This window comes from Neomonachus schauinslandi, chromosome 10 (genome assembly GCF_002201575.2).
Source record: "Neomonachus schauinslandi chromosome 10, ASM220157v2, whole genome shotgun sequence".
Taxonomy (NCBI): domain Eukaryota; kingdom Metazoa; phylum Chordata; class Mammalia; order Carnivora; family Phocidae; genus Neomonachus; species Neomonachus schauinslandi.
In genome coordinates, this window is record NC_058412.1 from 52941799 (window position 1) to 52959004 (window position 17206).

The following is a 17206-nucleotide window of genomic DNA, read 5'->3' on the forward strand; positions in this document are numbered from 1 at the left end:
GCCCAGCAAGGTCGTGCAACACCAGCCTCCAAACACCGACCTCAGGTCCCCCTTTTTGCACCTTCAAGCAAATGTTCCCTTTAGAATTATGAAGCCGGCTACTTGCATCCTCAGCTCTGTTTCAGCGCCTAAAGAATCAGTGTGAGGAATCCACGCCCTGCAGAACTACAGACTCTCATCAGTGTGAATTAGGTGTTCAACAAGTGTCTCCACGCTTCCACTCTGTAATTACAAAACAAGTAAGCCCCAGGAAATCGAATATTTTATTGCTTTACTTAATGATGTGCCAAATCACCCCCCTCCCACACCTCCCAGTCTTCTGTAGGCAGGTCTCTAAGAGAATGTGCTGGGTCTCACCCCCTCCCTCCAGCAGTCTGGTGGCTGGTGGTGGCTGCAGCAGGACCTGAGTAGCAGGACTGAGCCACACTCACCCTCCGGTTGGTACCTTTCGCTCTGTGGGTAATGTGTCACGGCCACACGCAGGGGGGAAATAACCAGAGCGACGAAAACAAAGAGAAGAGGAGAAAAAGTGAGAAAACGAAAGGAGAAAAAGGAAAAATGATGGAAACACGTGCTGGGGAGCCTCAACTCTCACCACGGTGACCATCGATCTCAAATCTCTGAGGAAGCCAGGTGGCTTCAAGAGTTCAAGTAAATGCGTGGAAGCAGTGCAACCTCTGTAAACCCAGCACAGGTAACACCTGCTGGGAAATCGGGCCAGTGGCCTCCAGAGCGGAAGGCACCTTGGAGAACATCTATTTATACGTGTTTAGGGCTCATCCTTATTCAATGTCTGTCCTGTGTGTGTTTTAGGATATATATGATATAGCAATGTAGTAGTACATGTATATAATTTATAAGTAAAGAAATCTATTGGGGGGTGTATTTCTACATCAGTATTTTCTACTGATGGGGTATATAGTCAAAAGAGCTTGGAGACCACCTGCTGAGGACAATGACAGTCACCATGAAAGAGTCCACTCTCCCACCTAGTGAGGTGTGGGGCCTCACCAGGGCCCTCTGCTAGACTGCCTTAATGTAGGAGGACAAGTCAGCTGTCTGCTGGGAAGGCTCCCCTCCCCCCTGTTCCCTAGTGCTTCTGGTTCCTTTCAGGAGTGAAATCACTTGCATTTTGGTGAAACAGAAAAAAATATTATCGTGACTATTACTATCTAAACCCCCCACCCACCGTCTAAGGAAGTCCCATCATGGTGAGAAGGTCTCTGTCACAGGTCCACTGTATACAACTGTGGCCGTGGAAAGGCAGGTAGGGACTGGAACCCAGCGCAGGCCCTGCTCACCATGCCACGTGCCAGGAAAGGGCACTTTTCACTAAGGCTCACCAAGGTGTCTGTAAGGATTACCAACTGCTCTGCCTTTCTTTTTCTTGCTTTTCTTTCTTTTCTTTTTCTTTCTTTCTTTCTTTCTTTCTTTTCTTTTTCTTTCTTTCTTCTTTTCTTTCTGCTTTATTTGTATATGCCTTTCTTATCAATTTTGCCTTCATAAATACAAAGTTTGTTGCTTGTTTTGTCTTAGTCTAATAATAATTTTGAGTTTCCAGCCCCTAGAGAGTGTGCATCATGGAAGGGGGGTACGGAATGGGGCTCTGGTCAGCAGGTGCGGCCCCCCAAAACACAGCTCACCACAGATGAGTACAAGAAAGCTAAATATCATTTTCTGCCCCTGTGTCTCAAGGACACCATGAGGCCATCTGACTAGATGAATTGTTCCACAAAGAAAAAAAAAAAAAGAACTAATGCCTCAGTCCAGCCTTGGTGGGGGCCAGCCCCTGTTGCCAGGGTCCTAGAATGTGGCCTGTTTCAAATGTCTCCATTGGACTTAGTCACCCAGCCATGGAAGGTTCCATTTCCCTCTGCCTGAGACCATGGTGGAATAATGCAATCCTTTTGAATACAGCCACAGGGGTCATAAATGTCCCCACATGTCCCTGCTCACCCTCATCTTCCTGCAAATTCCATCCATTTATTTTACTGGGAAACGTGATGTTTCCCCCTAAATGCCTTCTCCCTCCTAGGGAGTAATTTTGCTGCTCAGTCATCAGGTAGCACCGAGAAAGGGAATGTGTTATTGGGCCTCTGTGGGCTGTCTTCATGGTATGCTTGGAACCCTCAAGCATCAGCTTTGGGCTCTTTCATCGATTTGACAAATTCTTTGACTTCTTCTTCCAGGGCCTTGTTCCTCCTCTCAACATCCTCCCGGGAGCGCTCCACATTGCGGAGGCTGATTTCCAAGGCTGCAAATTTCTTCTTCTCCTTCTCCAGTTCTTCATTGAGCCTCACCACCTTGGCCCAGACATCATAATTTTCCTTCTCAAGGCTACAAGGAAGGAAATAACAGAATGAAAGAACAGGGTGTGACCTCTAGACTCTCCCTTCACCCTTGCTCACACACTCTGTCCACTTTCCTTTCTACATCACAAGTCCTATATCCAACTTCCACCCCCCCCACATGCCCCCCACACGCAGACTTCCCAGTAAACCTGAAATCCCAGGGCATGTCTGAGCCCCTTTTTTGTCATTTAACATGATCTTATAACATCTTTTGTGTTGTTGTTTTTCATGTTGTTCTATGTTTTTTATCTTCCATCAGATAAATAAAGTATTTGAAAGAAGGAACCACCTCTAATGTATCTATCTATCTATCTATCTATCTATCTATCTATCTATCTATCTATCATCTATCTATCTATCTATCTATATTTTCACCTCCACAGCACCTTGCTCATGTCATGCTCAACAGAAATGTTGATTGACTGCTGAAGCCCCATATCCAGATTCCCAAGACCTTTGCACACATGAGTTCCTGTCCATCCTGCTTCCAGGGAGAGTACCAGTGCCTTCTCTTATTAAGGCCCTCTAGGGGTGGAGATTTGGAGAAGTTTGAACTGCCCTTTGGGAGCAGGGGCCCTGGCAGCCCCACCCTCACTTCCAATCTGCTCCAAGTGAAGAATCTCTTGGGGGGTGCCTGGGTGGCTCAGTTGATTAAGCGTCTCCCTTCAGCTCAGGTCATGATCCCAGGGTCCTGGGATCGAGCCCCGCATCAGGCTCCCTGCTCAGTGGGGAGCCTGCTTCTCCCTCTCCCACTCCCCCTGCTTGTGTTCCCTCTCTCACTGTGTCTCTCTCTGTCAAATAAATAAATAAAATCTTTAAAAAAAAAAATCTGTTGGGTTTCTGAATTCCCAGAAGTTTCCCTGTTACTGGCCCAAATCTTAGTCTAGTCCCAGGTGCTCCCTGCTCTGCCAGGTTGTGCTGAATAAACTCCTAGGAATGAGAGTACAATGCCATTTTTAAGCCTAAAGAGGAAATTTCAGGACTGTGGGGAGATTGTGTGATTGGAAATTTGCTTCAGAATTTCATTCTGTGAGGTGCTGCCTCCCTGCCCGGCACCCCCCTCCCCCAAAATGGCCTTTTTTTTTTTTTAGAAACTTGAGCTCCCGTTTGAGCCCAGCCTGGCTTCTGTCTTCAGGGGCTTTGGACCATTCTCCAGGTATCAGCCCCTCTTTGGAACCTTGCCTCCCCCTTCCTATAGCTAAATTAGTCTCATTCCTTCTGGCCCTCTCATTACAAATCCAGTTCTTCTCCATGTTTACTCTTGCTTCCATCTTGCTTTAGGAGAAATCCCAACTGAGAGACTACAGCTCAATTCAGATGACTGATTCCGGTGAGAGATAGAATCTGGGTAGGCTCAAGAGTGTGACTGACCCAGGTTCAAATCTCAGCCCTACTGATGTTTGTGTGCCTCCTGAGGAATCTTTTTATACTTCCCGAGCCCCCATTTCTTCTGTAAAATGGGGATATTATCTATGTTACAGCATTGCTGTGGGGGATTACGTGAAAAGGTATGTCTGAAACATGAAGCTCAGAGCAGGAGCTATGGACTGTTAATTCTCCTCTCACTATTGAGGACGGAGGACCCCTTTGATGGGTGAATTCAGAGGACTTGGTTCCATTCAGGAGGAATGGCCCCTCCATGGCAGCTGGATCTTTCTCTACCCTGTCAATGATATTCACATGAGAGTACAGTGGGAAACTTCTCTGGGGCTGCTTCCGTCACAGACAAGATGGCACATGAATGTTGCAGTCCTACAAATGATTGATTTCAGGTTCTTAGACAAAGGATCTACATTTTGCTTTTAGACGGGCAGCCCTCTACATAGGAAACAAAGAACGAGGGCTCACAAAAGTCTTCCTTTCACGTACCTGAGTCTTAATGGACTGAAAAAGTACCCATAATTTGAAAACCCCACTAGTTCACATTTTACGTCATTACTGATGTAGTTCATATGGGCTAAGCTGGATTGAGCTTTACGCTCATGAAAAGTCAGTGGTGTGAAAAAGATTTCAAGAAAATAGTTTACCTACCCAAGAGAGCACATTGTGTCCAAGCACCTTAGGGATGTGCATGAAAATTGTGGCAATAGCCTCCGTATTGGCCTTCCCTTAACCCTCCCCGCCCCCACCCCAGGGGGCCTGTGCTCAGTAGGAAGCCAGTGATTCGGTGAAGTTTTAGTCAAGTAGATCTGGCTAGAAGCTCTGTCTCACACAGGCTTTAAGGTGGCTGGCACGTCCTCCTGCCCTCGTCTGCCCTCTCTCCTACCAGCTATTCCCCGCTGCTCCAGCTCACCACCACTCTTCCTGTGCATGAACATACCAGACCTGCACCTTCGCTTCTCCCTACCTGGCCTGCTCTTCCCCCATAGGTGGGCCTGACTTATTCCCTCTTCTCTTCAGGCCCTTGCTTTAATGCCACCATCTCAGTGAAGCCTTTCTGACCACCCTATTTAACATAGGAACCCCCTTCCTGGACCCCCCCAACCTCCTGCCCTGCTTTATCTTCCCCGTAGCATGCTCCGCCATCTGACATAGCATATATTTTAATTACTTATACATATTGTCTGTCTGTTCCCGATAGAAGGAAAGCTTTATAAGCACAGGGACTTTTGTCTGTTTTGTTCAGTGCTATTCCCCAACAGCTGGGATGGTGTGTGGCACACAGGAGGTGCTCAATAAATATTTTCAGAAGGGATGAATCACATTAATATGAAAAAAAAGTCAAGTTCCTCTTAATTTTTAGAGCATGTCAATCCTTAAAGAACCACTATTTGGAAATAGTTGTTTAAACTGCATAAGCTACATACTTCACTTTCCATGAATTTAACCTAAAACTTAAGAGTTTTCACTAATGTAGTCATCTCATCATTCCCTTTACCCCTTTCTTCAATTAAGCCCAACTGCTATAGATTGCTGTATTCTCTAAACTCAAGGTTTCTAATATCACTTCGTTGGCAGAGGAGAACAATCCCTGTTGCTTCTGAAAATGGAAGCCGAGTGACTGCCCGAGGCCCCTCTGCAGGTAACTTACTTTTTAATCTGTTCCTCATACGTTTGCTTCTGTGTCTCTATTTCCTTTCGCAGCTCCTGGACCACCCTCTGCAAGGATTCAAGTTCCTCTTCTCCAGAGTTCTTTTTTCCATGCCCGGTTTCAGAGTTAGGGCTGGCAAGAGTTTCTCTCTTGGAGTCACAGGCGTGGGAAGAGACAGTAGCTGCCTCCTCCCCGGGGGCCCCGGGCGGGGCAGGGACATTATCGTAGGTGGAAGTCCGCTGGGAGTCGGGACAGTGGGGCACACCTTGAGACATCGTTCTCCTGTGCCCTTCCTCGGCCTTTACCTCCGAAGAAGGTGACCAGAACTCATTTTTAAAGATCTCCACTTTGCTGCTGTTGGCACCTTGAAACACTGACGTCAAGAAGCATTTCCGATTAGGGAGTGTCTGAGTCCTTTTTCGTGACTGCAGCTTCCAATCACCTAGCTTTTCCCTGGGGGCTTTACTGCTCTCTTCTAAACATCCATCACTCGGCTGTTGTTCAGTGGGGCTGGTTGTGTCTGAGTCGCTGGTCTAGAAAGAAATGGCCATGGATGTCACATGGGTTTTTCCCGTGTGTCAGGTCCCCAGGATAAGGATTAGCAACTTGAAAGAAAGTATCTCCTGGCTGCACACCCATGAAACTCTTAATTAGAAGACCTTAATTCATCACATTATTGATTATCTGTGTGGTGTTTTTCCACAAGGCTATTGCACTGAAAACGAACTAACTCATGCTCTAAAAATTAATTGTGTATTAGTTGTAAGAGAGTCTTAAACTAGGATTCTTTCATAGCTTTAGGATGAGGAGGCCTTTCTAACTAGAAGTCAAAATCCAAAAGCCATAAAATACAAGTCTGATAAATTCAATCTACATGGGTTTCCATGACCCCCCCCAAATTAAAAAGAACAAAAATAAAACAAAGATATCACCATATATAAAATCAAAAAAGAAATGACAAACTAGCAAAAATATTTGCAATACATATCACAGACAACAAGCTACTCATATATAAAGTTCATACAAATTGAGAAGAAAAAGACCAACAAAAATATGGATAAAGGACAGGATCAGACAGTCCACAGAGGAAAAGAAAAATGCAAAAGGCCCTTATGCATAAGAAAAGATGTTTACCTTCTCTCATTATTAAAGAAACCCAAATCAAAATTAAAATTACTGAAATATCAGGGCACCTGGGTAGCTCAGTCGTTTAAGTGTCTGACTCTTGATTTTGGCTCAGGTCATGATCTCAGGGTCGTGAGATCAAGCCCCGCCTTGGGCTCCATGCTCAGCTTAAGATTCTCTCTCCCTCTCCCTCTGTCCCCACACCCCCTCTCACATACACACTCATGTGCTCTCTCTCTCTCTTAAAAAAAAAAAAAAATTAGTGAAATATCAGTTTTCACCTATCAGATAAGACACTTCCCCAAATTTGAAAACACATTTTGCTAGTGAAACTGTAAGGAAACAGGCTCTTTCGTGCATTGCTGGTGGAAGTACAAAATGGCACAACCTCTACTTGACAATTTTAGTAAAAATTACACACAAATCTACTTACCCTCTGATTCAGTAATCCCAATTCTGGGAATTTATCCCAGAAATACATCTACCCGAGTATAAAATGAAGCATGGTCAAGGTTATTCATTGCAGCCTTGTTTGTTGTACAAAGGAATGAAAATAATCCGGTCATCTGAGGGACCTGTCCACGTATTGACATAAAAAGGTCTCCAGGATATACTCTTAAGCGGAAAAATGGAAGATAAAGAGTAGCATGCGTGTGCATGCTTGTGTGTGTGTATGTGTGTGTGAAGAGAGAGCAAGAGAATATGTTATATTTGCATAAAAAAGAAGTAAATAATTTACATTCATATCTATTTATATTTGCATAAAGGAACACTGGAAGAATAAGTACGAAACTAATAAAGGCGGGGAAGGATGGGGTGAATGGAGATAGCAGAGGGAGCAGGATTTCTCAATGTATATCTTTTTCTCATTTTAATTTTTTTTTGAACCGTGTATATATATTTTTAAATTAAATTAAAAAGAAAAAAAAGAGAAGAAAAAGAATGAGTCCTAAAATCAGAAAATCAAGGCTCAGGCTCTCCTTCTAATCGCTCTAGCTAATCACTTGCTCCCACAACTCCACTGGAGTCAGAAGCACCGGGTCTCAAAGTGAGAACTAGAACTAAATTCCATTCTGTAACATTCTAGTGCTGCCACCTTGGGCCAGCTGGTCAACCTCCCTGAGACTCTGCTCCCGAAAGATAAGATGTGGATGACAAAGTCTGCCCTACATAGTTATGGTGAGGACCCCAGAAGTGACCTACTTAAGTTTCCCAGAATAGTGCCTACCCACAGCTGCCTACACTGTTACAATAAATAACAGAAACCTGTCAAATAAGCCTAACAATGCCTACTCCCAAGGACCACTAATAGGATTTCATTACATGAAGTATGAGCATTTGTAAATATTAATTTAATTTGAGAGTGTTGGCAAAATGCATCATGTACAGACATCACCTAAGAAGAATCATAACCACTACCACTACCTACCTTTTTTTCAATACTTTCTTAATTATCCTCAGGATTAATAGTACTATAGACAACTTACATTACTGGGTCAACCAGAAACTTTAAATTCATCTCTTGGTCACACATAAAGAATCAAGCTGCTACACAAAGTTCATGTTTTTTTTTAAATATTTGTCTCTATAAATATATAAAAATATTTGAGCTTTGTAAATTACTGGCCTCAACTAGTCTACATTTCAGAGGTTGCAGAGTTTTTTGACATTGTGAACGTGAGCCCCAACCCTTCAGTACAAATGAGGAGGGTGACATTGCTGAGACAGCTTATCAGGGAATGAGAAATATTACATGAACACATCACATACTCTGAGAAAGAAATCACGTTTCATGGGTCAGCAGGAAACCAGTTCTCTCTGGACTTTCACCCGGAATTTTCAACAACTCTCGCTAAAACACTTACAATGTGATATATAATTTCCCCTACTGAACTTTCCTGGACTGTGTTTGGCAAGGCTTCCCTTTTAGAGTGGGCTTTAGTGAGGACTCCCACTGCTCAGTCATTAGGAGACTGGCATACGTGTCACTAACCCCACCTCCAGGATGCCAACAGACACTAGATTTAGAAAGAGGCCAGGCTTTCAAGATGCATTCAAATGGGTCGTACCATCTATGCCCACTGTCATGGCATCATCTAAAACTCCTCAAACTGCCACCCTAGACCAGCTTTTACATGGAATGACTTGGACTAAAGGAAGAGTCAGATGGAAGGAAGAAGGTTCTCTGCACCTTACCATGTTACTGAAGCTATCTGTCCTAGAAATTGGAGGGTCTTCAGTGGCATCCCAGCCCACAGAGCTTCGAGCTACTGGAGGTTTCTTAGGGTCATTTTTCTGAGCAGGGGGTGAAAGGGGGGCATCCTTGGACTTGGGGAAGAGAACTTCATGGTCTCTGATCATCATGGTCATCACTCTTTGGATTTGAGGAGTCCCTGAAAGAAGAAAGAGATCTGTAAAGCTGGACCATGGCAGGAGGCAGGCAGTCCTCAGGGTCTCCACCCGTGGGATGTCTCTAAACTTGGCTCTAAAACCACAGGGCCCAAAAGACCTCATTTTGCTCCTCATGGGACCCTTCTAAGGGTAGGAGATTGTGGTGAAAGAGAAGGGATAGGAGAAGGATATGGGAGTGGGGTGAAAGGGGGTTATTTTCAGCCTATACGGTCCTGTGGGTCAGTCTTTGATCAGAAAATGAGCAATATAATAGTAGAGAAAATGAAGACATCTTTCCCCCCTGATGTGGTCCTCGATATGTCATCTGATCTCTTATTGCACACACAGTAAATACGTGACAGCCATACTGCCTTCCCAAATCCACAGCAGACATCAGTACTCTATGCCAGGACTTTTGCTCACTGAACCAAGACACAGCCACAGAAGACTTTTCGACACAACTTTACCAGTAGCCTTTTTTTGTGAGTTGTCTTATAAAATCAAACTTGCTTTCTCTACTTTCTTGCAAACTTGCTTTCTCTGGCTAAGGGTATTTAAAAGTCATAAAAGACTAAGAAATACTGTTTTTGTGCTAGCCTATTGTACTGTGTGACCACTGGGTCAATTTTTAACCTCTCTGCTCTGCTGTGATCTGGAAAATGGACATAATTTCTGCCCTGCTCCTTTCACAGGGCTATTTCACAGTTGGGGCAAGGTAATCAACTGAAAATGCTTGGCAAATTGCAGCGCACTTTGGTAGCTAGGTAACTGTTGTCACTTCCTCTGCACGTGCCTTCCCCACAGGATCAGCTGTACCTCTCATGATCACAGCAGGGTCTTCGACCTTCGACCTGATGAGATTCACACCAATCACGGTAGCCAGGTTATCCACGCTCATCTTGTTAACACCACAGTTGAGCTGGATTTCATGTAGGAACCTGTGGGCAACCAGGAAATCCCATAGTAGGAAATGGGAAGTTGCCAGAAGGAAGCACTTCCAGGTACCACTGAGATCTCAGAGATGGATCCCATCTCCATCTTTCTAGTCTCAGAAATGGAACCAGTCTGCTCAGCCCACATGAGTTTAACTTCACCCTGAGAGATTCAAGATCAAGGAGGAAGAGAAACCAGAAGGGATCTGCCCAGCTGCTAGGGGTGGCGTGGGGGCTCGGGGTGGGGCGCCCCAACAGCAGGAGGTAGGATCTGGTTCAGGGAGCTAAGAGGACACTAGAAGGACTCAAATGGGTATGTGACTACCCCTCATTCTGACTTTATAGGCTTATCTCTCAGGCACTCGGCACTCATCCCACCCAAGTTTCCAGAGATGGAAACTTTATCTTGAGGAGATGTCACAGAGGGGAATCCACAATGCCTCTTTGCTCTCATCCTCCGATTACAGCACCAAGCATCTCAAATTCTCAGTGGGTGCTCAACAACTAGCAATGAATTTTCACTATAATTACACACATTGGAGGCATGAAGCTCTCAGCTTCCTTATTAAAAAAAAAAAAAATCAGCAAAGGAATTTCTAAATACCTTCTCCAAAAACCATTTTTAAATGGATAGGTTGAAGCAACTTAAAATTCCAAATACATAGAAATTATCAAATAAATGGTGGTGTTTCAAATGAGGAAACATTATGGAATATTACAGAGTCATCTATAATCCTATTTTATGATATAGGGAAATGCTCACAATATCATATTAAGCCAAAACCAGGATACAAATATATACAAAAAATTGTTCCCCAATATTTATATTGATGTATGTAAAGATCTTTCATAGAAAGAAAAACATCCCAAAGGAAACATCCCCAAGCAGTAATAGTGATTTTTGCTGAGTGAGGACATTGTATATTATTTTTATCTCTTATTTATAGTATGTTGTATTTTCCTGGTTTCCAAATCAAGCATGTATCACTTTTATAACCTGGATACTACCACAATTTATTTTTTAAAAAGAAGATAAATTTCAGCTCTGTCTGGCATGGAGATCCAGGCTCCCAGCTCAGACAGACCTGGGTCAATCTACATGCTATGTGTTGCCATGAATGTCTCCAGGGCACAAAGTTATGGCCCCAGAGTCAGGAAGATGGGAGATAATTCTAGAAACATTATAAGGATTCTGGGTGCTACTGCATGTCCCAGGACTCCTGGCAGCACAGGGGCAGGCCTGAAGGAGGAAGCATGTTCATTTTGCATGCCAATCAGACTCTGAGTGGATCCTTTAAATCATCTTGTGGATAAAGGGAACCTCTTCAGTGCTGCGTGAATACAGCTGACCTTCCCAAGGTCTGGACCAGAAGCTCTGAGTTCACAGAGACACTCTTTTCTACTCTAATTGGGGGCTTCTTTCTGATACGGCTGGGAACTGATGCTGGGGGACTCTTACCTGCATATGTAGCTCAGGAGGTTATAGTTGTCTCGAGGAAGGATGGACAGCTGCTTCACCAACTCCTGCTGAGCCTGGGAAGAGATTTTAACACCGTAAACATCCCTCGCTGGCAATGAGACTCTGGAACAGGAGGAACATAATTGGTGGATCTGTGCAGAAGCAGCACGGGCAGTCACTCCTGTTCCCACGGTTTTTGTGATTTTTTAAAAAGCTTTTTACTTTGCAATAATTATAAATTCACAGGAAGCTGCAAAAAAATAGCATGGAGAGGCTCACGTGTTTTTTTTACAGGACATTTTTTTGTCTCTAATCGTACCCTCTTCCCCAACTCAGAGCTACTCTAAGGCAAGGATGATTTGACAATTCATACAATCATTGTTTGCTTAGTGAATGCTTGAGATGTAACACTCCAGTAAAGAACTGGATCATAACCAAATACCCCAAGCCATTTGGTTTTTAAAACCAAATACCCCAAGGGGTGCCTGGGTGGCTCAGTCGTTAAGCATCTGCCTTCGGCTCAGGTCATGATCCCGGGGTCCTGGGTTCGAGCCCCACATTGGGCTCCCTGCTCAGTGGGAAGCCTACTTCTCCCTCTCCCACTCCCCCTGCTTGTGTTCCCTCTCTCGCTGTGTCTCTGTCAAATAAGTGAATAAAATCTTTAAAAATAAATAAATAAATAAAACTGAATACCCCAAAAGAAGAAAAATATCAGTATTGAGAGAAGAAGGAAGCTTCTAAGAAGGGTTTTAAGCAATAAGGCCTTGCTGAGACCTGCTGGGACACAGGACAGGCTGACTAATCCAGGGGGTGGGGGGCAGGTAAAGGTCAGAATGTTCTAGCTCCATGAGACCATCATACAAGGAATGCATGTGCCAGGGAGGGGAAGGACAGAGAGTTTTTCTCAGGTCCTTTCACCTGCAGCTGCCTGTAGGGTCTGTGGTGATTGCTGGTAACATCATGATTGTAAAAGCGCATCAGTTTACATGACACGCACAGGCTCCCTCAACCCTGAGCAGGTCCTCCTATGCACCCCATGGCCTGTCAGCCTGCATGCAGTGACTTGGTGCAGACCCTCTGTATCCAGAATGCCCGCTTCATACCGGGATTCCCTCCTCTTCATTTTAACTAGTCAATTCTTCGCAAAGGCTGCTGTAGACTCATGGCTCCCAGCTACCACCCCTGCCACATTTTCACCAACAAGGGAGGCTGTAGTCCCTCTGCCTTGCCCAGATGTGCATTACCATAGGTTAGAAACTCAGATATGTTGAGATGGAGGCAAGTTGGGAGAAACAGGTCCAAAGTGGGGAAGTTCAGGGGTGGGAGTCTTATTGTCAGATCTGCATCCGTGTACCTCCTTTGCTTTCCCTGGTGCTGGGGGCTGAGAGGTTGCCTGAAACACTGGTCTTTTTAGACAACTTTTAAACCTCATTCCATAAAGTGTTATTACGTTCACAAAGGTGAGCTGATATGCCTATATTAATTAAGACTTGTTGGGACACCTGGGTGGCTCAGTTGGTTAAGCGACTGCCTTCGGCTCAGGTCATGATCCTGGAGTCCCGGGATCGAGTCCCGCATCGGGCTCCCTGCTCAGCGGGGAGTCTGCTTCTCCCTCTGACCCTCCCCTCTCTCATGTGCACTCTCTCTCACTCATTCTCTCTCTCTCAAATAAATAAAATCTTTAAAAAAAAAAAAAAAGACTTGTCATGTCCTCGTCTCAACCCCCACAAAAAAATTCATAAATCCTGCCCCAAATCATGCACTCAGCTACTAAGTTTAAAGTGGCTTGAGGTATTTGATTATAGTCCCATTCTTCATTGGATTGTTACAGCCCAAGAAGGCTGTCACCATGATTGGCTTCATTTGCCTTTTGTTGCTGAGGAAGATCTAGATGAGATCATGTAACCTAACTCTTGTGTCGGAAAATAGCTACACTAGCTCCAGCGTGTTAGCGGTATCTGTATCGTCCCTTTCATTTCCTGATGTTGAAATACAAAATCACTGTTTTTCTTGTACCAGGATCCACTTAAATGGTGAGGCTCTTCGCCCTGAGTCAGGAGAGAAGTTCTCACAGCTACGCTTTCTACCAGGTCTGGGGTACTATTGCTCTTTTGTTTAAAAATGATAACTATAAATATAAAATTATTATTTTCTGGAGGTATACTATGTAATAAATTCTAAAACAGAGAACAAACCTCTCCTTAAACCAATAATTTAAAAATATCACTCATCTACCTCATATCCCTTGTCCTCAAAACAATCCTAAGTATAGCAGATGTTATTATGAAATTTGTCTCAGTTTGTGCTGTCCAGTACAACAGCTACTTGACATATGTGACTACTTAAATAAGAAAATAAAATAAAATTAGGAATTTGGTTCTTTAGCTGAACTAGCCACATTTCAAGTGCCCAGTAACCAGGTGTGGTTAGTGGTTATCATATTGATCAACGCAACTATATACCAGTTCTGCCATTATAGAATGTTCTGTTGCTCTAAGTAAGTAAACTCTTGTAGAAAATGCTTAATTTGCCTAAAGGCAAAATCAAAGTTAAATCCAGGTCTTCACTGTAGGCTTTTCCGTGCACCATGTTTCCAAAGAGAGCTTTAACACAGTAGTGCTAAGAACTAAACCACCCCCCAAAGTGGGGAGTTAGACCCCATTGCAGTATAACATAAACGTATTCCTCGGGCATTTGGTTTTGCAAATCCTGGTTAAAAACCATGAAGGTTTTATTGTTGCTAGATGGGTTTTCCTGCTTTCTTCTGTTGGTTGGTTTGTTTAATTAACATGACTCCAGCGTGGTGACTGTTGACTGTAAGGACTTTCAGGAAACAATTTATATAAGATCACAAATCCTGCAGGCGAACGTGTGCGCTCTAACAAGCATGCTGCCGCAGCTGACCACAAACCCGCAAGCAGCTGCAGCTGAAAAAGAACAAAGAAATCTCCTTGTCTTTCCTTTCTCTGGCACATGCATTCCTTGAATGCCCATGCCTGACACACATTCACTGTGGAACTAGAACATTCTCACCTCTCACCTGACCTCCAGGTTAGTCAACCTGTCCTCCTGTCCCATGAGGGTCTCAGCAAGGCCATATTGCTGGATACCCTTCTCAGAAGCTTCCTCTTTCTCTTATTAATTTTAAAGTGACTTGGGTATATTCAAGATAGTCAATTCTGCATTGGATTGTCACATCCCAGCAAGGTTGTCACTATGATTGGCTTCAATGGCCTTTTATTGCTGACAAAGTTGCAGTTTGACAAAGTATCTCACTCAAAGGTGTGGGTCCCCTGACCCGCTGTAGTTTGCCCACCCGAATAGTGTTCAATAACCATCACCTTCTTCCAAAACAGGATGACTAACTCAAATGAGATACAAACCTTTGCCTCATCTGCATTCATGAGCTGCCCGCAGAGCAGGAACCCCTCATACTGGTTCCAGGGAACCACAGGCTCCGGGAGGTCTCGGAGATAGAGCTTTAACAGGGAGGCCACTGTGTGCACGTCTGTCTCTCTGCAAAAAAAATAGGCAATGTTGTTTGAAAGTGAAACTCCAGAACACTCCTCCCCTCCCCCCTGATGATCCACTGAATAGAATCCCAGGTTCCCAAAGGGAGTTTTGCAAAGGAGTAGAGTCTGATAAAGATGTATCCAAACACACCATCTTTGCTAATCTTCTAGAATAATGACCCCCAACACTTCTTCCTTTATCTCTTCCACCAACTACCTCAAAGGTAAGTTCAAGGTCTACCTTTTCATTAATCCTCTTAAATTATTTTTGTCTTCATCTCTTTCTTTTTTATCCAAGTCACTTAGTGCCTCACAATTTTGCATTTTCTACTTAGTCTCTAATTTTTCATGTGATAACTCATTTATACCCATGGCCCATGATCTCTTTAAACCCTCAGAGAGCTTAAAACATTTCTGGGATTCATTCACATATTTGCACAATCATGCATTCAATCAGTCAGCATTGAGAGAACCTACTAGGGGCAAGATATTCTGTCAAGCACTGCGATTTCGGCAGTGAACCGAGGGATACACAGGACACCTGGCCTCACTGAGCCACGGAGCTGTGCACACTCACAGCTGTGCACACTCACACTCACCAAGTCATTACAATATTGTGAGGTTAGTACCATGACAAGAAAGCCCAGGACCTGGCACTGTATGGAAGTATGAAAAAGAGGGACATCCAGTGCAGAGTCATAGGGGACAAGATCTGAAGAGTGGCAAGGAGTTACAGCACGGGGAGGGAGCACAGGTATCAGCCTGGAGGGTGGGAAGCAGAGGCCCTGCAGCAGACAGAGATGGCATGCAGATGACTGCCTGTTCACCTAAGAAGGTGGCTCGTGTTTTTCAGTTCAGCTTCTCCAGCTTACAGCAGGAGTAGGCAAACCATGGCCCAGGAGTCAAATCTGGCCCAATGCCTGTATTTGTACAGCCTCTGAGCTAAGGATGGACTTTATGTTTTTAAATGGTTGGGAACAAAACTCAAAAGTAGCCTATTTCATGCCCTGTGAAATATGAAATTGGAATTTCAGCATCCACACAGTGTTACAGGAATATAGTCATGCTCACTTGTTCTTGCATTGTCTTTGGCTGATTTTGTGCTATATTTTGTGCTAAGACCAGAGCTGAGTAGCTGCAGCAGAAACCATCTGGGCCTGCAAAGCCTCAAAATTTCACATGTGGCCTTTCATCAAAGTCTGCTGACTCCTGGTTATAGAGCTATGGCATTTACCCTGCAGCACTATAAGAGAAAATAAGTCTGAATCTACCATATGCTTGAAGTTCATTAGTGAAGAAATTATTTACTTCAATTTTATTTACTTCATAAAAAAAAAAAAAAAAGAGTATTCTTAAGCAAACGTCCAGGTAGTTATTTTGAAAAGCTATGATGCGGTAAGAGGTTCAGACCATGTGAGTGTCTCCTCGGTTTCAGGGATGGGGAATATAGAATTGGCTGGTAGAAGAGCCTCCTGGAGAAGGGACAGCAGGGGTCAGTTTGGGAAGAGGGAGGAGGAAGGAGGCATTGGAGGCATCAGGACTTGACTGTAAAGCTCTGTCTTGATGTCCCGAGTAAGTTTTTTTGTTTGTTTTTGATAGCCAGTGTGTTCGGAGCTGTCTCCTGCAAAGGCCCCCCCCCCCCCCTTTGCAGCCTGTGAGCACTCAGCCTCAAAATGAGAATGGAAACTGGCATAGAGTCCTGACTATGCTGCATTGCTGCCTCAGGAAATTAGGGGTGGGAACCATTCACTTAAGGTGGGCATTCTGGAAAAGTCTTCCCTGCTGGGTCACTGCCTAAAAATATTCCTGGGCAAAGACCTCTTGTCAAAATACGTGAGGAGTTCCCAAGAAAATGGCAGAATGACAACCTGCTGACCCACATTCTCCTAAAGTCCCACAGTGGCTCCTCCTCATTCCCCAGCACTGCAACCCTCTCTATGGTCTTAGTCAGAATCCAGAGCCTCTCCTTCACTCCACATCCAGTTATGCTCCCCAAGCCCCTCAATTCTATCCGAATGTCACATGAATCACTCTAAGTCCCGCCCTTCACTGCTCTATTTCAGTAGGTAATGGCCTTTTGCCAGGATCCTTCCCCAGCTTCCTATCTGGCCTCCTGCCTCCAGGGTTCCAGTCTCTGATGTACTGTCCCCTGCCTGGCACAGCCCCCAACACACAAAATACATCCAAGCAATGAATGTTGCCAACAACAATTTGAAATAAGAAAAACAGTATCAATGATACATTTAAAAAAACCCCCAAAAAACAGAATCTTTTGAAGATAAATGACAACAGAACGCACAAACTATTAGATAGTTCAATCAGGAGAAACGACAGCAAAAATATCCAACGTTAGAAAAAAGAAAGGGTTATAACCACTGATATAGTGTAGATGCTTCAAAGTTATA

The 17206-nt window shown here is 44.1% G+C and overlaps 1 protein-coding gene across 3 annotated transcripts in view; it reads right to left on the reverse strand.

Annotated features, from left to right (window-relative positions):
* Positions 1 to 250: 250 nt before the first annotated feature.
* ARHGAP25 (Rho GTPase activating protein 25) overlaps positions 251 to 17206 on the reverse strand; it is an 86477-nt gene continuing 69521 nt past the window's right edge. For all 3 annotated transcript variants that reach the window (XM_044918574.1, XM_021699086.2, XM_044918573.1), the window contains 6 exons: positions 14673 to 14805; positions 11290 to 11363; positions 9715 to 9836; positions 8704 to 8900; positions 5383 to 5915; positions 251 to 2337 (listed from right to left, as the gene is read on the reverse strand). In XM_044918574.1, the coding sequence (XP_044774509.1) occupies positions 2130 to 2337; positions 5383 to 5915; positions 8704 to 8900; positions 9715 to 9836; positions 11290 to 11363; positions 14673 to 14805 (1267 nt within the window). In that variant the 3' untranslated portion in view covers positions 251 to 2129. The remainder of the gene's footprint in view (positions 2338 to 5382; positions 5916 to 8703; positions 8901 to 9714; positions 9837 to 11289; positions 11364 to 14672; positions 14806 to 17206) is intronic.